The 24,596-nt window shown below is 43.9% G+C and overlaps 1 protein-coding gene across 4 annotated transcripts in view; it reads left to right on the forward strand.

Annotated features, from left to right (window-relative positions):
* HDAC7 (histone deacetylase 7) overlaps window positions 1–24,596 on the forward strand; it is a 233,531-nt gene that overhangs the window by 181,445 nt on the left and 27,490 nt on the right. For all 4 annotated transcript variants that reach the window (XM_032211336.1, XM_032211337.1, XM_032211338.1 and 1 more), the window contains 10 exons: window positions 2,467–2,586; window positions 2,926–3,026; window positions 5,462–5,584; window positions 6,454–6,625; window positions 8,266–8,474; window positions 11,697–11,894; window positions 13,618–13,846; window positions 17,534–17,667; window positions 21,072–21,192; window positions 23,376–23,425. In XM_032211336.1, the coding sequence (XP_032067227.1) occupies window positions 2,467–2,586; window positions 2,926–3,026; window positions 5,462–5,584; window positions 6,454–6,625; window positions 8,266–8,474; window positions 11,697–11,894; window positions 13,618–13,846; window positions 17,534–17,667; window positions 21,072–21,192; window positions 23,376–23,425 (1,457 nt within the window). The remainder of the gene's footprint in view (window positions 1–2,466; window positions 2,587–2,925; window positions 3,027–5,461; window positions 5,585–6,453; window positions 6,626–8,265; window positions 8,475–11,696; window positions 11,895–13,617; window positions 13,847–17,533; window positions 17,668–21,071; window positions 21,193–23,375; window positions 23,426–24,596) is intronic.

Consider the following 24,596-nt stretch of genomic DNA (forward strand, 5'->3'; position numbering starts at 1 on the left):
TTTTTAGAAGGTGACACCATGTGGTGTTTTTTTTCCTCCTCCTTCCTCCTTGCTTTTTCTTCTTGTGTCATTTTGATTGTAAGCCTGCAGCAGGACTTCCTTTGGTTTCATCATTCTTCTAAAAGTTTTATTGCTTTTTTCCCCTGAATGTGTATGCTGCTCACAAAATTAGATTTTCTCTAGGATCTCAATGTTTTGGTAGCAACGGGGTAGGGGTGGGGGAAAATCAGAACCATGAAATAATAAAAGACCACTGACTTATTTGTTGTCACACCCTCTTTAAAGAAATTAAGTCCTTTGCAGAGCATGTGCTTTGTTCAGTAAAGACCAAGGTTCAGCCCCCAACAGTGATAACTGAAAAAATATCAGATTTCAGGGCTAAAAGTAGCTACAAAAAGATGGCTCCTTGTCAAATCCATTAATGCAGGATCAGATCTTACGTTCAAACATAAACAACTCCCCTTGATTATTCATGCCCATGGTGGCATTTAATTGGAATCTCTCACTCTCCACTAATGAAGTGCTAATGAAGGAAAAGGTGGTGTGAATGTGCTATCACTGTAGAGGTGCAATAGTGGTGATATAAACAAAAATGTGAAACTCTTGCTCAAGCCAGTGATTTGCAAACGACTTCCTTGGAACAGAAATCTTTCTGGGAAGAGGAAGAAGAATGGGGACAGATAGAAAGAAGCAAAGGGCAGGGGGGGGGGGAAGCAGCCTTGGGATTATTACATTGAGATATTAGAGAAATTAAACTGAGGTGTACATGGGAAATCAATGTCTAGTCTTTCGTAGAGAATATATTAATACAATGTTAATTCTGCGACTTTTAATTTCTATTAAACTTACTTTTTGTCCTAGACCAGGGGTGTCAAACTTGATTTCATTGACGGCCGCATCAGGGTGTTTGCCCGCGGGTGGTCGGAGTGGGTGTGTCCAGGGTGGGCACGGCCAGCCCAACGTCACGCTGTCGCGGGCATCTGTGGTGGCCTGAGCACTCGACCAGCAAAAATAGGCTCCCAAGCTCTGTTTTCAGCTGCCACTGCCTCCTGCAGCTCTCTGCCAGAGAAAACGGAGCGCCTACGGCCCTCCCAAGCTCCGTTTCCACTTGCAGAGGGTTGCAAGAGGCTATGGCAACTGAAAATGGAGCTCGGGAGCCTATTTTCACTGGCAGCAGTACTGCTGGCTGGTCCTTTGCTGTTTCCAGCCGTGGCACGACAAAACCGCGCTCGACTAAGCCGCGCCCGATTAAACTGCGTCGCTGACGTCATCAACAGGGCGACAACAGCGAGCGCGGAGAAAGAAGGGCGCTTTAAATAGCGCTTTGAAAGCAAGCCGATTCAAGTTAAGGTAAGGGTTAGGTTTAGGGTTAGGTTTAAGGTTAGGTTAAGGGTTAGGGTTAGGTTAAGGGTTAGGGTTAGGGTTAGGGTTAGGTTTAGGGTTAGGGTTAGGTTTAGGGTTAGGTTTAGGATTAGATTTAGGGGGATTAGGTTTAGGTTTAGGGGTTAATTTTAGGTTTAGAGTTTACAGCGTGCTTCTGTCTCCGCGCTGTTGTCGCCCTGTTGATGACGTCAGCTACGCGGTTTTGTCGAGGGCAGTTTAGTCGAACACGGTTTTGTGGTGGAACCGTTTCCAGCGCAGCCCCTCAGACCATATCTAAGTACCCTGCAGGCCGGATCCAGCCCCCAGGCCTTGAGTTTGACACTCCCGTCCTAGGCCCTCTACTTGTTGGGATTGGGTCTTTCGCTTACCCCTTGAAAAGGCCAGAATGGTCTTCACAGTATAAAAATCGTTGCATCCTTCAAGCAGTGAAAAGAGAAGTGGAAGTTGGAATGCGGCTCAGATGTTTTCCCATAATTTCATTTCGAGATCTGTTTTGACCATTCTGTTGGCAATATTTCAACAGGCTTTCCTCTCTCCAACCCAGCATCTTCCCCGAGTTCACTTCTTCAGTGGGAGATCATTTCTAAACCACCCCAACAGCCAAAAACTAACTCTGTGATTTGCAATAAAAGGCACTAAAATAAATGGGTAAAACACATATAATAAAACCAAACGAAATGCAAAACAAAACCACCGTATATGGCCACAAGGTGACCATTCAAATACTAAAGCAACACGAATTGACATTAATTTAAAATCCAGTTTGAAAGCCTGAGAAGTAAAAAATAATACTCGAGGTGCCAAAGTCTCTGGGAAAGACATTGATCCGAAAGACAGACGAGGCTAAATAAACTGGATGATCTCCCTGAGATCATTTGCATTGCTGTGGTCTTGGATGATGCTCTTAGTGTGCTGGCAAATGCCTTGGTTGATTTCGTGGTGCCAAATGCCTTGAACAACATTCTCGCCCCGCAGTGTCTTGCTAAGCACTGTAAGACGTATCTCTGCCGAGTTTCATGGACTTTTGCTCCAAGCACTTCTGACCCTCTTCTCAGTAATTTTTTTTTTTTTTTTTTTTTTTAGCCTCTGAGCCCAACCTGAAGTTGCGCTGTAAAGCTAAAAAGACTGAACGGCGCAAAAACCCACTGACCCGGAAGGAAAGCGCCCCCCCTTCCTTGAAAAGGCGCCCGGCAGAAGCCATTGGTAAGAAGAACCCATACAATGGATTTGGTGGAGAGGGACTTTTCCTAGTGTGTGTTCCCCTTGTCGTTAGAATGGGGTAGAGATAGACCATTTGAAATAATTCCTGGGGCAATGTTTTGGCACCCTTGAGGATGTGATGGGTCTCCGCATAGCAGTCCTTGAGCTTCTAAGCAGTTTGTTTGAAGACAAGCCTAGAATGATCCCAATTTCAGGGTTAAACCATCTTCCCCAACCAGTTTTGCTCATGCTACAGATTCTGTGATGGTGTCCTTGACCTTCACTCTGCTTGTTCTGCCTGTCCCGTAGCCAAACCCTTGTGTCCTCTCTCACCACCTACAGATTCATCCCCCAGCAGCAGCAGCACCCCAGTCTCTGGATGCAGTTCACCCAATGACAGCCTGGTGCCAGAACATGGAGCCGCACCAGGGCTTATCCAAGAGGTATGGAACCCATAGGAAAGTAGCCAAGACTACTGATAACCTGGAACCTTGAGAGATGAAGAATGAGCGCCAGCAAAAGGCTTACAAATACGTAGCTGCTTACTCAATTGCTTGCACCTGATCAAAACTTCTAGCCATTGAGTAAAATGGGAAGCAAATTAGCTTCTGCTCTTCAGTCAGAAATTACATGTTAATTTCAATCTGTCTTTTTATTTTAGAAGGCACTTATTATCAACTGGGGCATAATGGTTTTGGTTCTTCTTTCCATTTTACACTTCTTTACTAAATGTATATCCTGCTCTTACATGGGGGTAGATGACTCACCCATTCAAAGAATCAATCCATATATATATATATATATAGGCTCTGTTTGTGTGTGTGTGTGCGTGTGTGTGTGTGTGTGTGTGTGTGTTCCAGCATAACTCTGGAATGCCTTGAGCAATTTCAACCAGACTTGGTACACAGATGACTTACTCTCTGGAAAAAAATACTGTCGGGATAAGACGCCCCTACACCCCTCAGGGTGTGTGTTCTGTTAAGATACAGCCTGTTGTGCCTTAAAATAGCTTCTACTGTACAGTGCAGTGGAGTTGCAATGGTAACAGCTTCACAGTACTCCACAAGGGGGCTCCCTTTGGCAAGGGGGAAAATCCAACATTAGAAATTACGTTTGCTTCGGACATTTCCCCCTATAAATAAATACCTGGTTATCGCCAGGTTATCAACTAGTCAGATATAAAACCTTTGTATGCGCTTTAATATGGATGCTGAAAAATTCATCTCTTGGATTGGAAATGTTACAGACAACTCTGCTGGGTTGCAGAGACACAGAGATAACGTCTCCAACTACCAAAATCCTATTTGTGGAGGCAAGACCCAGTATGTCTGTTTCCTACTACACAATATGCCTTGGGACGATGACATTTTTTTGGTTTCTTGTTGATTGTTTTTAATTCTACAATATAAGAATTCCACTTCCCATGCACTCTATCTACTACATTATCAATAGAAGGGAATATTTATAGCTCAGGGTTGAACTGTGAGATCTTTGGTGCTCTCTGAACTTGGTGGTGTTCTTGCAACATTTTATTACCAAACTATGTAACATCATCAGTGCTGTGATGGTACCTAGTTTAGTAATGAAACGTCTGCAAGAACATCATCAAACTCGGAGAACATCAAGGACATTGTAGCAGATAATTTAATGTACTACGCTTAGGTCAGATCGAAGGCGGCATAGTTCTAAGTTGTCTAAGCTCAAAATTTCAAGTCTGGTGGCTTCAGGTATTCTGTTGTGAGCAGAGGAGTGGAGGACTCTTCTCGTGAAATATCTCTGGACTCGCTCGATTGTATTACTATCCAATATGCAGTCCGGGTTCCAGACAGTAGAGCTGTATTTGTTATTCCCCAAATTTAAAGCCTAGCTCTCTTCTTCCTATTTTCCCATATCAATCTTCCTACAGATTTTTATTTGCCGCTTTGAAGGTTTCTAGCATTTATTTCTGACGTTGTTTTCCTTGGCATGAGAATCAGAGAATCCTTCCACACTTACTTTAGCCCTTATGTAAAGGATGGGTGTGGGCCAGTTAAACAAATATTGCAGATGAGGAACAGATGGACATTTTTGCGGTATCAAATGAGTGATTTGCAATCTCCCCATCCAACCACGACTTAACTACAGGATCAAAGTTTCCAAAGCCCTCTAACCTTTCCCCCTTGTGATCGCTACAATCATGTCGGGAGTGCTGACGTGCTTCCAGGGTAAAAGGATTGTCTGGTGACATCACCATTGCCTGGAGGACACCCACTTGTGGGCTTCTTTCATGTCCTCGTTAAGCTGCCCACCGAAGTGGTCCCCATCATGGTCACCCACTTTCAAACTGCTGGGTCAGCAGGAGCTGGAGTGAATGAGGGGAGCTCACCCCATCCCACAGCAGCAACTGGGTCTCAAAACACCCGCCTGGCAATCATCATACCAGCGTCCTAACCACCTGAGCCACCGTGTGATGAACCAGCTGATTTCGTCTCTGGGATTTTTGCTTTTTGGTTATGAGGTTCCATCAGAGAGTTGACGTGTACAGAAGAACCTCTGGTTACGACTATAGTTTGTTCTATAACTTTGATTGCAAACCGATTTGGTCATGACCCGAACCTAATTTGGGAAATTTGGCGCTTACAAAAAAAAAAAAAATGGTGCAGAAGGGGAAATCAGCTGTGAAAAAAAAAATGGAATTTTTGGGGTGTCCGAACCCAATTTGATCGTGGTCAAAAGTGTTTGTGACCAGAGGTTCTACTGTAATTGTAAATGTCCTCCTTTGTTCCCAGGCTGAGAAAATTCCGCCATACATACAACAATATTCTCAGGACAAGTTTCACTGTTATGAGAGTTGTTGAACTGGGTGGATTACTATTTTCCTTTCCTTTTCTCCTTGTAGGCCCCACTAGCTCAGCGCCTGAGAATGCAGGAAAGTTCACTGGCTCACTATGCTCTTCAGACGAGTAGTTCTCTCCCAGCCCTCACCCTCGGATTACCAGCCACCTCTGCAGCATCTGCCAGGGTATGTTTTAAGAGGTTGATGGCAAGAGAAAAGGGGATTGAGGCTGTAGATCAGACACAGTTCACTCTGGCTTTCCTAACCAGGAAACTTTGCAGCTGGACTCCCAAAACAGCAGTCCAAGCAAGTTTGCAGTCTTGAGATACGTGGTAGGTTGAACCACAAAACCGCGTTCGACTAAAGGGCACTCGACGAAACCGCGTAGCTGACGTCATCACAGGACGACAATAGCGCGGAGACAGAAGCACGCTGTAAATGCTAAACCTAAAATTAACCACTAAACCTAAACCTAACCCCCTAAACGTAATCCTAAACCTAACCCTTAACCTAACCCTAAACCTAACGCTTAACCTAACCCTAAACCTAATCCTAACCCTTAACCTAACTCTAAACCTAACCCTAACCCTTAACCTAACCCTAAACCTAACCCTTACCTTAACTTGAATTGGCTTGCTTTCAAAGCGCTATTTAAAGTGCCCTTCTTTCTCCGCGCTCGCTGTTGTCGCCCTGTTGATGACGTCAGCGACGCGGTTTAATCGGGCGCGCTTTAGTCGAGCGCGGTTTTGTCGTGCCACGAGAAAAGCCAGTTTGGAGAACATTAAGAAGTCAACTTCCTAAACCACTAGCTCTAACATAAATCGATGAAAAATTCTGAAAAACAGAATTCCTACATTTTTTTTAAACATGGATTTGCAGTTTTTCCTAAAGTCCCCGACTCCACCACCTTTCTATTTTTCTATTCTGTTTCTGTTTGTCTTTTTGAAACGTCCCAGCTAATTTCTCTGCATTGCTCCTTTGAGAATGTCGGGGAAGGGTAACTTGGGATTCAGAGAAACGCTGTTCGTTCACACTCTCCAATTCTGTCTGTACAGGGGGACGGTGACCACAGGGCACACCCAGGCCTTGCACACAAGGTGCCTGTCCTGACTAGCACTCATTCACCCATGTTTCTACCTGCCAACCTGGAGCAACACGAACCCGGAAGCCCTCTGTCCCCTCGACTTCACCCTGTTATCATTCTGGAGCCCTCTCCTCTGGTTGCAGGTGAGTTTGCTGTCTTTCATTTTTTGGAGGGAAGCATAGAACACAGAAAACCCGCAACTTTGCCTCCCTGAGATTGCTGAACTATAACTTCCATGGTCCCCTATTCCGGGGTGACGGATGCTGGGCGTTGGGAATTCAGCAACAGTTGAAGGCCTGCCTAGCGTTAGCAAGCTGTAGGACAGTTCTTGATGTGCACCCACAGGTATTAGCCTCCAGCATTTCTAGAAAGGCCTTTCAGAAGGAGGAGCCTAATTATCAAGAGGTGTCAGGGACATGGTGCATGGTTACTATCCTTCAAAGGAGAAAGGTCCTGCTTTGCTCCTGTGGGCCTGCTGAACATCAGCCTTCCCTTTGCTATTTCCATTGATTACCTCAATCACTGCAGTAAAATCTCAGGTGACTTGATGTTGTATTCAAAATCAGCTCAAGATGTATGTACTAATGCCCTGGGATTAGCCTTTCAGGACCTGCAGAGCATTTTTCTGTGCACGGCAACCCCAGAGGAGGAGGAGGAGGAACAGAGGGCTTTTCCCAATTGTAGCAAGGAGGAAAACACTTAAATGCCACAGTCCATTAAAAACAACCGCAAACCAGCATACTGTATTAGCAAGAAGAGCTTTAAGGCAGACGTAGCTCAAGTGCAGAAATACTGCAAATATATATGTAATGTAAATTATATTACAGTGAGCTCCTATACTTCGGGGTTCAGTAACGTGGCCCCTTGCAAATGTTTCACACTACAACCTCCTATTCAAAGGGCCAATTTTAATCTCTTGTAAAATAAAACTCACAAACTCAGTTGTAGGAAATGTAGCCCAGAATTTCGGGAAGGTACCAAATGGCTAATCTTGGAGGGATAAGATCTAATTGGCTATAGTTAATCCATATTGTTGCATTTTCAGTGTTTTAGATATTTATGCTTTGGGCAAGTGTTAATATGTTTCTTGGGATGGCACTGGATTTTTGTTGGTGATTTCAAACTGGTTTTCATACAGTTCTCTACAATTTTCAGCCATTTGGGTTATTCCCTCCTGCATATCCTATTTTTAAATTGCAGTCCCTTTATCCTTAGAGTAAGAATAAGCAGGCTGTGATTCTGAGAGTGAAAAGGGACACTTTGTATTGTCATTTTAGTTAGGTTCATTTGTTTCTTTATTGCAGGATTTTTATTTTAGTCTTGTGGACTAGAAACCTGAAGACAGTTTCATAACCCAATGCTTAGGGTCATTTAGAACAGACTCTTTCCATAGCAATAGCACTTAGATTTATATACCGCTTCATGGTGCTTTTACAGCCCTCTCTAAACCATTTACAGAGTCAGCCTCTTGCCCCCAACAATCTGCGTCCTCATTTTATCCACCTCCGAAGGATGGAAGGCTGAGTCAACCTGGAGCCAGTCAGGATCAAACTCCTGGAGCGAGCAGTGAGTTAGCCTTGCAGTACTGCATTCTCACCACTGCCTCGCCACGGCTCTGCCCCGTTGTAGACTAGAAATGCACTCTTTTGAGTTTTAAGAATTCTGTAGAGCCTTTGCAAGGGCCGTTTCCTTTATCCGTTTGTTCCCACCACATGTGAATGTGCTTCTAAGCCTTTTGGGGTGCCGCCTGCTACCTTCAACCCCATGTCTCCTCCGTTCACAGTTCCAGGGCTGGGATCAGTCCCCTTTCACTTCAGCTCTTCAATGCTTCCTTCGGAGCGGCTGCCGATGCCGGTGATCCATAAGCCCTTGGGACGGACCCGCTCGGAGCCTCTGCCATCCAACTCCAGAACTGTGCAGCAGCAACTGGCATACCAGCAGCACCACGCTTTCCTCCTGGAGCACCTGAAACAGCAGACTCAGCTGGGAAAGGTGGGCTACAGGTTTTGGTCATCTTCAGCCACTGAGCAGGAGGATGTGATCCCAGGGATTTGGGGAGAGGACATATTTCTTACCCCCCCACCCCACAAGAGATCTGAATTGGGGACAGATTACTAATGGAGAAAAGTTACCTGAGCATTCATTTGTATTGGATGCTTTTTAAAGTACAGTGTTGTGACCTAGGCTTCCCAAGGCAATAGAAATCACAATCTTAGTCCAGTGGTGGGTTTCAAAAATTGTTGGAACCTACTCTGTGGGTGTGGCCTCCTTTGTGGGAGTGGCTTGCCACCCATGTGACCAGATGGGAGTGGCTTGCCGCCCATGTGACCGGATATGAAATTATGAATTAGTACTTAGGTCGGTCCATTCAGAAACTCTGGCATTGAAGCATGCAAGTCTTAAAGCTGTCAAGTTACAAGATCCTTGCCAGTGGTGGGTTTCAAAAATTTTGGGAACCTCTTCTGTAGGTGTGGCCTGCTTTCCGGGTCCACTGGTGGAACCTCTTCTAACTGGTTCGGTAGATTTGACGAACCGGTTCTACCAAATAGGTGCAAACTGGTAGGAACCCACCTCTGTCTTAGTCCCAAAAACCCACTTTTATTTATACAGCTGTGAATTATAATCATTCACAGCCAGTAATGATTCACAAACAGTCTATGAAGATTCCGACAGATGTCTGCTCCAGTTGACACAGTCTTTCAAGGTAATGTTGATAAGCACCCACATTTATCTCCCTTGAAATGCTGCCAGAGACCTAATTGCCAATTAGTTTTGCAAGGCCAAACGTAGCACTGAGTCAAACAGGACTTCTCAGAGTTTGAACCGACTAGATGAACTAATTGCTTCCTGCAAAGGCTCACATCCATTTGCTCCTCTTTAATGCCTTGTGGGAGGGGCCAATCACCTCCAAGCCTTACTCCCGAGTCGCCCTTTTTGTCCTAATTGTTCTCGCCTTCTGGAAGCTCTGCGCATGCGCACAGTAGGACAGGCTCACACGGTCCTTCTGCCTCACTGATGTCAGACTCTGGAGTCTCCAGAGGCAGCACATAACTACCAGATGGTCCTGGCCCCCTCTCTGCCTCGGACACAGAGCCCTCATCAGAGCCTTCCCCAGACTGCAGGACTGGCCCATGTTTCTTCCCAGCCTCCTCACTATTCAAATCTGCTGCCAGCTCCACAGGCTGCTGATGGACCACAACATAAAGAAAGTCCAGAATTGGCAATAGAGCATACTCCCAGTCTTTCAAGAGTGTATCTGAAATCGAATCTTTCAAATTATGCTGTTATTAGTAATATTTCTTTTTTTAAAAAAAAATAAAAGCTAAAATCACACAAGATGGATTGCTGGCAGAGCAAGGAAAGGGCACTTTGTAGCGAGAAAGTGTTATGCCTCACTGGGTCCAGAAGGCTATTCAGTCCTCAAAATACTATATACTCGCAGATAAGTTGAGAATTTTAGGTGCCAAAATGAACACACACACACACCAATTGGTTTCAATTTATCTGAGAGTACCTTTTTCTTTCTTTCTCTGTCTTTCTGTCTTTCTTTGCCTTTCTTTCTCTTTCTTCCTTCCTTCCTTTCTTTCTTCTTTCTTCCTTCCTTTCTACCTTTCTTTCTTTCTTTCTTTCTTTCTTTCTTCCTTTCTTCCTTCCTTCCTTCCTTTCTCCCTTATTCATTCCCTCTTTCTTTCTTTCTTTCTTTCTTTCTTCCTTCCTTACTTCCTTCCTTTATTTCTCCCTTATTCATTCCCTCCCTCTTTCTTTCATTCTTCCTTCCTTCCTTCCTTCCTTTATTTCTCCCTTATTCATTCCCTCCCTCCCTCTTTCTTTCTTCCTTCCTTCCTTCCTTCCTTTCTCCCTTATTCATTCCCTCCCTCTTTCTTTCTTTCTTTCCTTCCTTCCTTCCTTTCTCCCTTATTCATTCCCTCCCCCTTTCTTTCTTTCTTTCTTTCTTTCTTTCCTTCCTTCCTTCCTTCCTTTCTCCCTTATTCATTCCCTCTTTCTTTCTTTCTTTCTTTCTTTCTTTCTTCCTTCCTTCCTTCCTTTATTTCTCCCTTATTCATTCCCTCCCTCTTTCTTTCGTTCTTCCTTCCTTCCTTCCTTCCTTCCTTCCTTCCTTCCTTTATTTCTCCCTTATTCATTCCCTCCCTCCCTTTCTTTCTTTCTTTCTTTCTTTCTTTCTTTCTTTCTTTCTTTCTTCCTTCCTTCCTTCCTTTCTCCCTTATTCATTCCCTCCCTCTTTCTTTCTTTCTTTCTTTCTTTCCTTCCTTCCTTCCTTCCTTTCTCCCTTATTCATTCCCTCCCTCTTTCTTTCTTTCTTTCTTTCTTTCTTTCTTTCTTTCTTTCCTTCCTTCCTTCCTTCCTTTATTTCTCCCTTATTCATTCCCTCCCTCCCTTTCTTTCTTTCTTTCTTTCTTCCTTCCTTCCTTCCTTCCTTCCTTCCTTCCTTTCTCCCTTATTCATTCCCTCCCTCTTTCTTTCTTTCTTTCTTTCTTTCTTTCCTTCCTTCCTTCCTTCCTTCCTTCCTTTCTCCCTTATTCATTCCCTCCCTCTTTCTTTCTTTCTTTCTTTCTTTCTTTCCTTCCTTCCTTCCTTTCTTTCTCTCTTTCTTATTTCTACAGCCACCTATCTCAACCAAATGACTCTGGGATACTATATATGCAGGGGTGAAATCAACTTGCCTTTGCTACTGGAGGCAGCACATAACTACCAGATGGCTCTGGCCCCCTCTCTGCCTCTGACGCAGAGCCCTCATCAGAGCCTTTCCCAGACTGTTGGACTGGCCCATGTTCCTCCCCAACCTCCCCACTGCCAGCCCCGTAGGCTGCTGGCAGACCACAACACTACCTTCACTACCGATTCACATACACAGAGCATCAAGTACATCCATTGTCATTCACCCGAACCGGATAGAACCGGCTGAATTGCACCACTGTATATATGGTAAAACCTTTTAAAAAGGGCCCCTCTTTCCCACGTATGCTCACAGATAAGTCCGTCTGTGGCCAAACAGGCTTATACACAGGCAGAACATTTTTCATAATATTCTGTTTTAAAATTTGAAGGTCTGCTTATGGGTGAATATACTACAGGCTGAAGCCGAGAGATCACTTGCCAATCATTTGTATTTCCTTAACCGGGATGGCTGTGAGTTTGGGTTGCTGAGCTTAGCTGCTCCTTCATGATTGTCTTCCTGCTCCCACCCCCGCACAGCGCATGGCCAAATCCAGTGAGAAGCCTCGCCTGCAGCAGATCCCCTCTTCCGAAGACATGGAGGCCACGGCAGGAGAAGACCTGTATGAGCAGCCCCAGGGCCAGGGGGAGCCTCCACCATCAGGAGGTGGCAGCAAGGAAGCAGAAAGGATCTCCAGGTTGGGTCAGCAGCCTCGAGAGGAGATTGCCCTTCATCAGGTATTGGAAACAAACTGAGCAAAGAGAAGTTAAACAAACATTTTCCTTCTTCTAAAAGGCTGCATGTGAACAAAGAGAAAGACTGCTGTCCTTCTGGCATCTTGTGGTTTGTCTTTCCTGCAGTGTTGGGAGCCTGCAACAATTGTGCGAAAATGTATACTCTTAATTTTTTGTGAGCGTTCACACACACATGCCCATCGATGCAGCTAGTCTTGAACTACAGTGAACGTGACGGAGTTAAATTTCTCTCTTTCCCAAAGAAATATTCTGCCCACATTCCTTTCATTTCCATGTTTTTCTTGGGATGAAATAAAGAGCAGGCCCTTTGCTTCCTTGCGGCGTAACAGATTTCCAATTCAACAGACTAGATTTCCATGTCAAACCATTATGCCAATGATGTCATAATACCCATGATGTCATTTCTGGCCATATATATATATCTCTTGCATAATGACAACGCATAGCTTTAACTGTCTCATTTAACAGCCCTTGGCAAATAACAGATCTGCCCTCCCTACAATAGAAAAGTGGGTTATTAATGGTCATCCTACATGTATTTCTTTGAGAAGCGGGAACGTAAATCAAAAGGAAGGTAGAGTGTCTAATTTTCAAGCAGGTATAACAAAGTCTGTGTCTCTCTCATCATTATGCCCTCTTTCTGCTCAGAGGGTGATTGCTTTCTCCTTCTCCCTTCCACACACGTGCACACAACAATAAGACAATTATAAGAGTGTGATTTGGGCTTCTGATATCAGCACCCCTAAAGCATGTTCTTCCAGTAGCCTTTGTTAGTCTTAGGCTCCATTCTGTAATTCCCTAGCAAGCCTGACCCATGATCCAGTGGTGGGATTCAACATTTTTACCACTGGTTCTGTGGGTGTGGCTTGGTGGGCGTGGTGTGGCTGGTGGGCGTGGCAGGGGAAGGATACTGCAAAATCCCCATTCCCTCCCCACCCCACTAACCTGCTTTCCAGCTCAGTTCTCCTGTGCAGGGCAGCAGAAGAAGACCCAGCCAATCATCTGGGACTCAGGAGGCAGTGAATAGATGGAAGCGGAACCAGCCAGAGGTGGTATTTGCCGGTTCTCTGAACTACTCAAAAGTTCGTCAGAACTGGCTGAATACCACCTCTGTCATGATCATCCCTAATCACATTTTCCCAAAGCTAGGGAAGGCTGCCCTAGACCTTCATTGGGCTGCATTAGAAACATCCTTTAAAAGTTTCAGTGTCTGTGCCCGGAAAGGGTTCAAAAATTGTCTTGATTTTCCTGGAAAGCTTCTGAGCTTATCTAGCTGCTTTCTCTGATCCCTGACACAGAGCACCCATTTTTCCTGTTCTTCTCTCTCTCTCTCCCTCCCTCTCTCTCTCTCTCTCCCTCCCTCCCTCCCTCCCTCCCTCTTTCTCTCTCTCTCTCTCTCGTCCCAAAGGTGGGGTTTGTTTTCCAAGAGGCAACTGGATTTTCTGTTTTTGTCTTTGAAGATGTTTTGCTTCTCATCCGAGAAGCTTCTTTGGGACTACCGTGACCCGGATGACTGAGAATCTCCATAGATATTTTTCTCTCCCATCTAATTCTGTGGCTATGGTTATGTCTTTGCCACCCAAGTGCGCTAGAGGGCGCCAGCTGCTAAGCCAAGCCAGCGCAGAGGCCTGCCTTTTAGTTTAGTGGAAAGGTGGGCATTACTAGGATTCCCCCACGTAACCAGGCTCTTAATTCCATCCCACAGGCACATTATGTCTGGGAGCAGCAACAGCGTATGCAACAGCAACAGCTCCTCCGAAGGCAGCCTGCTGACTCGTTGCTGACCCCAGCCGCACGGGGAGGCCACCGGCCCCTCTCCCGAGCTCATTCCTCACCCGCTCCGGCCACCGCCTGTCTCCCTAGCCAGGACGCGTCTTCCAAGGTCATCCCACTTCCAGTGCCAGAACAGTCCATCAAGCCGCGCTTCACCACAGGTAACATGGCAGGTTTTTCCTTGATGTTGTGTAAATAGTTGTTTGTTTATTTGTCCAAGGTATACAGCTGCCCAATCAACACGCAACTCAAGGTGAGATATATATTTATGCTTCTCATCGCCATTTGACTGAAGCACTTAACTGAACTTGGCCAAACGTTCTCCAAAAAGTTAACCTGGATTGGACCTGATTAATATCCGGGTAGAAGACCATCAGGAAATCCAAGGGCGATAGGGTGAAATTGGGGGGGAAAAACGTGCAAGAAGGGTGTGACAAGCTACTTCTATACCAGTGTTTCTCAACCTTGGCGACTTTAAGTCCTGGGGACTTCAACTCCCAGATTCTGGGAGTTGAAGTCCCCTGGACTTAAAGTCGCCAAGGTTGAGAAATACTGTTCTATACTATTGTCCAGAAAACTGGATCACATGACTAAAGGGGAGATTTTTTTAAAATCTTTAGTGTTGTACGTAACAGTTGACATGTGACTCTGGCCAGCAAGTTATTCTCCCCACCCCCTTCTTCTTCCATCAGATATGGAACCTCATCATCTGTATGGGACATGTAATTCTAGCTATTGGCTTGCAAACTATGGTTTGTAACATACTGTGAACTTGACTGTGGCTTGCTCAACAAACCACGGTTAAAACTAAACATGGCTTATTATGATACATGATCTGGGCCCATGCTCGGATTCTCTTCCCTTCTCACCTTCCTCTGTCCCTAATTAAACATAGAACTTAGAATAACTTTATTATCACTTCGAAGGTACACTAATTGGCATGCATTAGAATGAAATGTCGTTGCATACAGCTCTCAAAGGGTCACCACCTCTAATATACACTACATAAACATGACTAAATAAATAAATAAATATAAAATTATGTGTATACCCATATATGTGACACAGAGAAACAATTACTGTCTGTTTCTGATCAGGAAAAGTGTACAGGCAGTCCTCAATTTACAAACGTCCATTTAGTGATTGTTCAGAATTAAAATGAAAAAAACCACCAGTCTTCTCACTAACGGGCATCACAGCATCCCCACAGTCACATGATCAAAGTCCAGGCACTTGGCCACAACAGTAGCAGTGTCTGGGGGGTCATCTGACCACCATGTGAAACTTCCTAGCTGGCTTCCCACAAGCAAAGTCCACTTAACGACCGTATGAGTCACTTAACAATGGCAGGGATTTGCTTAACAACAAAAAAAGATTGTAAAACTGGGTGCTACTCACTTAACAGCCACCTTGCTTAGCAATGGAAACTCTGCTCCCAATTATGGTTGTAAATCAAGGACTGCTGGCATTGCCAGGACATCGGTTCATTAGACACCCAAACTTTAACATGGGGCTACAGTCATACGATTTTTGCAGGAAAAGAGCCTCTCCCCTTGCCCAGGCTAAGAAAGCCAACTACAAGGTTTTGCCTGCCTTTCATCCATTAGCCCCAACCAAATCTATGTCTTCATCTCTTAGAGCAGATTTTGAATAGACAGACAGAAGGCATTCCTATATCTATTTTGCATTGGTGTAGTACTTTAGGCCATGTCAGTATATATACCCTTGTTTCTTGAATTTGACAATTTTCAGGTGTGGGGACTTCAACTCCCAGAATTTTCAAGCTTATTGGGTGAGGAATTTTGGAGTCCATACCTTAATGTTGCATGAGTAACAAATACATACCCATTGATAAAATGCTGCTTTGTATGGCATTGTTTTATTGGAATGTTGAGTTTTTATTGTACTTTTCTTTTAAAAAATCAAATTGCGTGGCACTTGGAGAAATACATCACATGAAACATTTGACTACAAATATAAAGCTTGATATGTAATATAAAGAAGACATCTACCTGAAACCTCATTTAAAGTGCAGAAATTGTGCATTATATAGTCTCACCCTGGATTATATCTCAATGGATGTCTGATTTTTATGTTGTGAATTCTTCCCCCGGTTTTAAAAAACAAAACCTCTTCTACATAAAAGACATGTACATTACAGAAAGATACACTAAGGCTGTCCTCTTTCATAAGCTGGCAGGAATAGCCGGCACTCCAGAAGATAGGCTTAAGCTACAGAACGATCTTGACCGCTTTGAACATTGGACCCTATCTAACAAAATGAAATTCAATGGTGAAAAAAATAAGGTTCTACATTTAAGCCAGAAAAAACAAATTCACAGGTATAGTATAGGTGGTACCTGGCTCAATAGTAGTAATTGTGAGAGGAATCTTGGTATCCTAGTAGACAATCACTTAAATAGAAGCCAGCAGTGTGCTGCAGCTGCCAAAAAAGCCAACACAATTCTAGGCTGCATTAACAGAGGGATAGAATCAAAACGGTGGTGGGTTTCAAAACTTTTTAGAATCTCTTCTGTAGGTGTGGCCTGCTTTGTGGGAGTGGCTTGCCGGCCATATGATGGGTGGGAGCAGCTTGCCAGCCATGTGACTGAGTGGGAGTGGCTTGGCAGTCATGTGACTGGGTGGGCATGGCCAACTTATAAAATGTGGTGAAACTCACTTAACAACGCTCTTGCTTAGCAACCAAAATGTTGGCTCAGAAACTCTGGCATTTGAAGCATGCAAGTCTTAAAACTGTCAAGTTACAAGACCCTTGCACCCCTAACCCTTTAGAAAAAAAAACCCAGGGGTGTTCAAACTTGACAGCTTTAAGACTTGTGGACTTCAACTCCCAGAATTCCTCCTCGAATTCCTCAGAATTCGCTCTTCATCTTGATGATGTGCGGATGGGCCGGATGCAGATGGGAGCTGGAACCAGTTCTAAATGGCACTGTAGATTTATGGAACCTCTTCTATAGAAGAGGTTAGAACTGGCAGGAACCCACCCCTGAATCAAGATCGCGTGAAGTGTTAACACCACTTTATAATGCCTTGGTAAGACCACACTTGGAATATTGCATCCAGTTTTGGTCACTGTAATATAAAAAAGATGTGGAGACTGTGGAAAGAGTACAGAGAAGAGCAACAAAAGTGATTAGGAGTCCAGAGGCTAAAACATATGAAGAATGGTTGCTGGAATTGGGTATATCTAGTTTAATGAAAAGATCCTTCTTAGGGGAGACATGATAGAAGTGTTCCAATATCTCAGGGGCTGCCACAAAGAAGAGGGAATCAATCTATTCTCCAAAGCACCTCAAGGCAGGCAAGAAGCAATGGGTGGAAACTAGTCAAGGAGAGAAGCAACTTAGAACTAAAGAGAAATTTCCTGACAATTAGAACAATTAATCAGTGGAGCAGCTTGCCTCCAGAAGTTGTGAATGCTCCAACACTGGAAGGCGAAATTGGGGTTTCCTACCTGGGGGGTTGACTAGAAAACATCCAAGGTCCTTTCCAACTCTGTTGTTCTGTCATTCTCTTATCATTTTTTACTACAGTGCTAATCACCCCATTCATATGCTAGAACGTTTAAGAGGAATATTTTCAGGGGATTAAGGAAAAAAACCTTCACTCAAAAAATGTCCATCTGCAGGAAATTTATCCCAGTAGAAAAGATTTTTAAGTTGCAACTTATCACCTCAAAGGCTGCCTTTTGTCCTAGAAAGATGATTCCTGGGGTGGAGGGGAGGATTCAATCTTCAGGTTTAAACTAACACTCAAGACTCACAGAGTCCAAAGAAAACCCACAGCTTTGTGAATGACTTGGGTGCCTCTTTTCCTCCCTGTTTTAGGGATCGTGTACGACTCTGTCATGCTGAAACACCAGTGCTCGTGTGGGGACAACAGCAACCATCCTGAGCATGCAGGCCGAATCCAGAGCATCTGGTCTCGCCTGCAGGAACGTGGACTACGCAACCAGTGTGAGGTAGGGGGCAGTGTAGGCCAGATGTGAATCCGTAAAAATCCTCTATTCTCCCAGCCTGATTCAGCTACACAATCTGCAAGACAAGTATTTGTTAGCTTTTCAATAAGTCTATACATTTTTTTTAAACTAATGGCTAATTTGGTGTTGTTGTTTTTTAAATTTACATTTCTACTAGGAAAGTGGTGATAGTAGGCTTTTGTTGTTGTTTATAAAAACAAATTTTGGGCAACGTTTTTTTAGAAAACTAAATGGCATCTCGCGCCACTGTTACTTTAGCTTCGATTAATTTCTGTAGCAATGTGGGCTAGAAACATATTTGAATCAAAATGTACATGGTTTGGCTCACCCTCAGAACTTTAACTTTACTACCGTTGACTTCCTATTACGGGATGTTTGCCACCTTGAGTGATTTATAAAAATAGTAAAAGGCGGGGATATAAATAAATGAAAAAGGTACTGTTACTTTCTAAATAATCTAAAACATTCAAAATCCAGAGTAGCTATTCAACAGCAGTACTCTGTTGACCTTATAAAGGAAAGAGTTAATCTTATAGAGGAAAGATTGCTAAAGAAACAATACAAGGACCCATGATTTACTACCACAATTGGGACTGGAAAAATCTATTATTAAATGATGCAGACATTAAGCAAGACATTACGTGATAGCTATTTGCATCCTTCCCTGCTGTCTTCCCCATTGTCTTCGTCTGTCAGAAGCCAGTTAGGAAGATCACAAAATGCCAATCACGTGACCCTGGACATAAATATATACTGATTGTCAAGTATCTCAACTGCGATCACATGACCATGGGGACACCACAACAGTCGTAAATCTGAGGACCAGTCCACAAGTCACTTCTTTCAGCATTGTAGAATTCGAACAATCACTCACTAAACAAATGGTCATAAATTGAGGGCTACATACATTTAAATTACTGTATAGTATTAAACTAAAAGAGGAATTGATTCAAACTTTCATATCATTATGAGAGAAATATTATTTGTAAGCATACTTCTTCCCTATGATTTCATGTAATTTTATTAGATTGTGCTTCAAGCAGAAATGGCATTTTAAATCCCTTTCCCTCTCCCGCTCCCCCCCCCCTCTCTCTCTTATAATAAGTGCAAATCAATTCACTGTAGGATAAAGGACTCTTCACTAATGGTTATGGACCACAATCTCTCACATTCTTCATTGCAGATTAGTAGACAGATATTTTTGAACTACCCAGTCTAGTGCTAAGAGAGGGAAGTGGTTTATTATGTGAATATTTGAATGAATTGATTCTTATTGGGTATTGTATGTTGCAGATAGAGCAATACTTCATCTGCAGACAAAACAGATGGTAATAGTTAGTTCTTTGGTGTGAAAAAAAACTTCACACTTGATTTTTGCACATCAGGCTGCTATAAAATACACAGGAGGTAACCTATTTATTATTTCTGGTCAATTGGCTATTCTCCAGTTTAACTAGTTCTTCTGCCCCCTCTCTCCCTCCCTCCCTCCCTTTCTCACCCCATCCCTTCAAATACCAGAATATATCATTTTGGTGAGGATGATAAGACTTTTGGGGCCCTAATTTCTAAGCTTCTCAAGAAAGTGGGGAAAACATAAACCAGCCTTTTTCCCATTTAAAGGAGAGGAAGTTTGTTTCTTGATGATGTATACAAAACAGGTTGGAATTCTGTTTTATTTTTTAAAATCCATATCTTCTATATTCCACTGTCCTACCCCTTTTAGAGTGGAGTTAGAGCAGAAAAAGAAAATTGTGAAAGTCAAAAATAGGACAACTTTCTTTAATCTCCTCCATCTGGTTTTGACTGCAATATCCTGAAAGCCCCATTGGTTGGAATTCTCAGTTTTGCGGTCCCAGTACATTTGGGGTGGCTCTAGATTAGAAGAACCAAAGATGAAGAAGTTTAGAACTTTATCTGGAGGAATCCAAACCCAATTTTAAAAAAAAAGCAATACCTTGCGTTCACATACTGAAGCAACACCTACTTAGCCATGATTCTTCATGAATACCTTTCTTTACAGCCCTCCCCCGTCATCTTCTCTCCAGCCAGTGATTAAAACAATGGATATTTCCATAGTTATATGTTTCATCCACTGATGTATACCTAAAAAACACTATTAGTTTCTCAGATAATTCAAAAGCATTTGATGAATTGAGCGGCAAAAACGGGTTCCATAAATTCTAGCCAGGTTTTATGAAGATGCCTACTCTGCAGATGCCTGACAGATGTGTATCTCACCAGAAACATTCACACATCTCAAAACAATTATGGACATTTCGTTTCTTATAAAACTCTTCAATTCCCCATATACGTAGCTTGAATCAGAGATTTAGGTTTTCCTTTCCTCTGCTTTTTTCTTTCCTTTTATTTAATATCTGCAAAGTATGCTTAGATTCCCTTTCTATCTCTAGTATTTGTTCCAACTAGATTAGCTAGGAGGACTATGTGCACATTCTTTGTGGATGGATAGAATCTCCCAGGCAATCCACACACACACACACAATACAAACACAAACAATACACACACAAACACACACACACCCAAAGATCCAGAAAGTTGTTCTAAACGTCTTTATGGATGAAATAGAAGGAAGGGGGAAAAAAGACAGAATTGTTCCATTGGAGAAATCTTTTAGCATACTGGTTGTAAACAACCTGTTTCAGCCATGATGCTTGGGGAAAATTTCTCCATAGAGTACAAGTCGTCCTCGACTTACGACCACCGTTGGGTCCAAAACGTATCTTGCTAAAGTGAGACATTTGTTAAGAGAGTCTATCCCCTTTCTTTACGACCTTTCTTACCACAATTGTTACATGAATCACTGCAGTCGTTAAGCTAGTACCTTGGTTGTTAAGTGAATCTGTTTTCCCCGTTGACTCTGCTTGTCAGAAGGTCGCCAAAAGGTAGCATCGCATGACCCAAGAACACTGAAACTGTCATAAGTATGAGTCAATTGCTTATGAATTTTTTATCCTGTGACCCTAGGGCTGTTGCAATGGTCATAACTGTGAAAAACAGTCGTAAGTCACTTTTTTCCAGTGCCTTGGTAACGTTGAAGGGTCACTAAATGAGTCAGAGCCATCTGATCAGACTTGGTCCATTCTTAAGAGAGTCTCTGCATCCACTACCTTAAATGGTCGCTTCCTTTCAGGATGTGCCTCCCCCTTTAAGCAAGACAAGGATTTTTGGAAAGGCCAGAATGCTGCAGCTGGCTCTGTAGCAGCAGCAGCAGCAGCTGATAAGTCAAATCCTAGAAATATATTATCTTTTCCTCAGAGCCTCCCCGTTTTCTCCCCAGCATCTCAGCCAGCTTTTGGAATATCCGCAGAAACCTGTTGCATTGTCTGCTTCTTGTGATGTACACCAACCCTTGTTTTTCTGCTAGTGCCTTCGAGGACGCAAAGCCACTCTGGAGGAGCTGCAGTCCGTTCACACAGAGCGTCACGTGCTGCTCTACGGCACCAACCCCCTCAGTCGCCTGAAGCTGGACAACGGCAAACTGGCAGGTAAGAGGCAATGTAATGTCTGTTGTGGCCCACCAGCGGAGCTGGCAGCAGATTCAGACAGTGAGGAAGTTGGGGAGGAACATGGGCCAGTCCTGGAGTCTGGGGAAGGCTCTGATGAACCCCATCTCTGATTTCCTTGTCCTGCAGCTTACCAGGCCTCCTATTGGCATGGTCAGGCATGCTGGTAAGGGGTAGTGGATGTGTAGCCTCATTAGGAGGGCAACAGGATGGAGCAAAGGGAGTCAAATAGGAAAGGTGGATCTGACTTAGTTCTGGGGAATCTGCAGAGGGGAATGGTATCTTAGTTCTGTTGCGGCCCACCAGTGTCCAGCAGAGCTGGCAGCAGTTTCGGACAGTGAGAAGGTTGGGGAGGAACATAAGCCAGTCCTGGATTCTGGAGAAGGCTCTGATGAGGGATCTATGTCGGAGGCAGAGAGGGGGCCAGGGCCGTATTCCAGTTATCAGCTGCCTTCAGAGTCAGACATCAGTGAGGCAGACGAACAGCTGGAGCCTGTTCCCAGTGTGTGCATGTGCAGAGTTGCCAGATGAAGGGAACAGCTAAAGAACAGGGGTCGACTTTGGAGTAAGGCCACAAGTGGACGATGAATGGCCCCTCCCAGAGGAAATAAAAGAGGAGCGAAAGGGGAGGGGAGTTTGCAGGAGACAATTAGTTCGCTTAATTGGCTAGTGACTCTCCGGGATGCCTTGCCAAGTTCTGCAGATATCGGCCTGTCAGCTCTCCAAGCCAGATAAGGTCTGTGACTGTAAATCCTCCTTTGAAAGACTTTGCCGGCTGTGGATGAGCAGAATTCACTGTAAATTAACAAAAGGGGTTTTGCCGGGACAAGGACTTTGTTTCATGCTCTTGGGAAGCCTCGGTCAGAACAATGTCTCCCTTCATCCATGGATTGAAGTTGAGGAAAGCCATAAAAGACTCTCCTCATCTCTTGGATCCCTCTTGCAATCTTTCTGGGTTGGTGTCTCTTGTAGATATGTTCCATTTGATAAATGCCCTGCCAGGATTAATAACTGGAAAATGACTGAGATCTAGTCAGTGTTGTACTAAGGAGAAGAAATGGAAAATGTAGGGTGTTTCGAGTGAAGGGAGTCTTCACCTATGCTGCACACTTCTTGCATCATTTGTTTTGCTGTTTTATTTCATTTATATCCTACCTTCTAGGGAGCTCCAAGTGGCATAAGAAGACAACAATGATTTCTCCTTTATATCCTCAAAAATAATACAGCCAGTGTTTTCTTCTAGTGCTTGTATGAGGACTTCTCCAGTCCAACAGTCTTAAACACTGTCCTAAACCCCAAAGTCACTTTTACAAGATGGGGCTCCACTGAGTATCCCATGAGAAGATTCTGTTTGATATATAATAAGAAACATATAAGTATTTTAAATAGATGATAAATTAATCGAGAGTCCCCCCCCCCCATCTGTCTATCTCTCTGTCTGACTTTTATATGTGCAAAATATCTCTTCAACTACAAGCAGAGCATTCTGCTTCAGATTTACCACGACTTTTATATCGCATGTGCATATCTATCCATAAATATTTGCACCAGCAGTGTTTCCCTATTTCTACTCTTCCCCCAAAGTGGGAAGTATGTCCATAGCAGCGATGGGTTTCACTTTTTGTTACCACCGGTTTGTCACGCGTGCTAGCTAGCTTTGCATGCACTTTGCTCACATGCGTGCCTTCCGCACATGTGCCCAGCCTCAAAATGTGCCTAAATGGGATGGCATAGAGCCAGGGTGGGTGGGCAGGTCCGCCCTCAATTTCCATTCCTAGTTCGGGCAAACCGGTCCGAACTGGCTGAATACCACCTCTGGTCCATATGATACATAGCAGGCCAAATTCATTTGAAACTAACTTTAACTCTAAGAAGTCTGCCTTGGAGAGCCGTTGGTGGCACCCCAGTTAGATTGCAGTATTGTCAGGCTAATTCTACCGACCGCCAGGAGTTCAATCCTGACTGGCTCAAGGTTGACTCAGCCTTCCATCCTTCAATAAAATGAAGATTGTTGGAGGAAATATGCCGATACTAAAATTCCTAGAGTTCCTTTGAATGTATTCTCCCCCTTTTCAAATGGTTTGTGGGTAGCACTGTGGTACACCAACAATCTGACTCCCGTATATTTGATTACAGCCCCATTGCCTTCTCTTGCTTTCTTGCAGGAATCCTGTCCCAGCGGATGTTTGTCATGCTGCCCTGTGGTGGAGTTGGGGTAAGCGTCTTCTCCAGCAGGCGGGATGGTTTCCAGCAAAGATTCCTCCCCATACCTTGTTTCCCATGAAAACAGGCTGAAGTTGGTTTGTTTCTGGATTTCCAGAAAACAAAGGAGGCACAACACTGGGAATGCACAGGGGTGGAAGGGAGAGATTTGGAAAGTTTTAGGTCCAAAAAGAGTTGCAGATGATTGGTCTGCCTATAGCTAACTGGGCGTAGCCTAGCATCTAAAATGAGCTTAGAGAATGTGATCCATTTCATGTCATGTGAGTACAAGGTATGAATCAGAACGTGAGGCAAATCTGATATTCAATCAGAGGGTGGAGGGTTATTTCTAGATAGATCTTTGTCACTCAGGCCAACGGGGTCAAGGAGTGCCTACCTCTCTCCTTAATGTTTTTTTTTTAATTATTATTATCAGCACTCCTTTCCCAGACTTTCTGATCTGGTTCTGGGTGGTTGAGGGCTGCATCTATGCTTTTTCTCCAGTTTTGTCTTGTGAAGAAGGTTCAAGGATTAGGGGGACAAACCAAAAGGGATAGGATTCATACCTATCGCTCCCATAGCAAGATTGCTGCTGACCCCCAAACATGCTACTCAACTCTCTCACATCTGGGAGCCTTGGTAAAGAGCAGAGGTGCTCCAAGAAACTGGAAGAGGGATTCCAGTAAACAGTCCCATCCACTTGCTCAGTTTTCAGACCGTTAAGGTCAGAAGATTCCTAGGTTGGAACAGTGTCTTGGCAACTTGTGTTGATGGGCAAGGGACATTTCACTAAGCCCATTGGCCAGGGGAAAGGTATCCATGGACCTCCAAATCTGTTTGGACTAGGGTCCCTTAGTGAATTAGATAGAGGCTCTTTGAAGGCCAACATCAGTTAGAAGGCTCCAGTTGTCTCTAGTAAACTTCACCATGCTCTTCCCCAGATTATTGTGAAGTCACTGAGATGTGAAACCCACCAGGGTTTTCTCTGTAGGCGTGATGAGATCTGGCTGTCATATCACATACCACATGATGGCCAAGGAATTCACCTCAAGTATTTTTTTTTTTGGGGGGGGGGGAATCTTGGTAAAATGTTCACACTGGCAACAAATACATTTGGCCCATCCTAGCTAAGTCCCTTACTTTTTTTTTTCAACCTTTCTTCAGTGTGTCCTTTTCTCCAGCCA

Source organism: Thamnophis elegans, chromosome 2 (genome assembly GCF_009769535.1).
Source record: "Thamnophis elegans isolate rThaEle1 chromosome 2, rThaEle1.pri, whole genome shotgun sequence".
Lineage (NCBI taxonomy): Eukaryota > Metazoa > Chordata > Lepidosauria > Squamata > Colubridae > Thamnophis > Thamnophis elegans.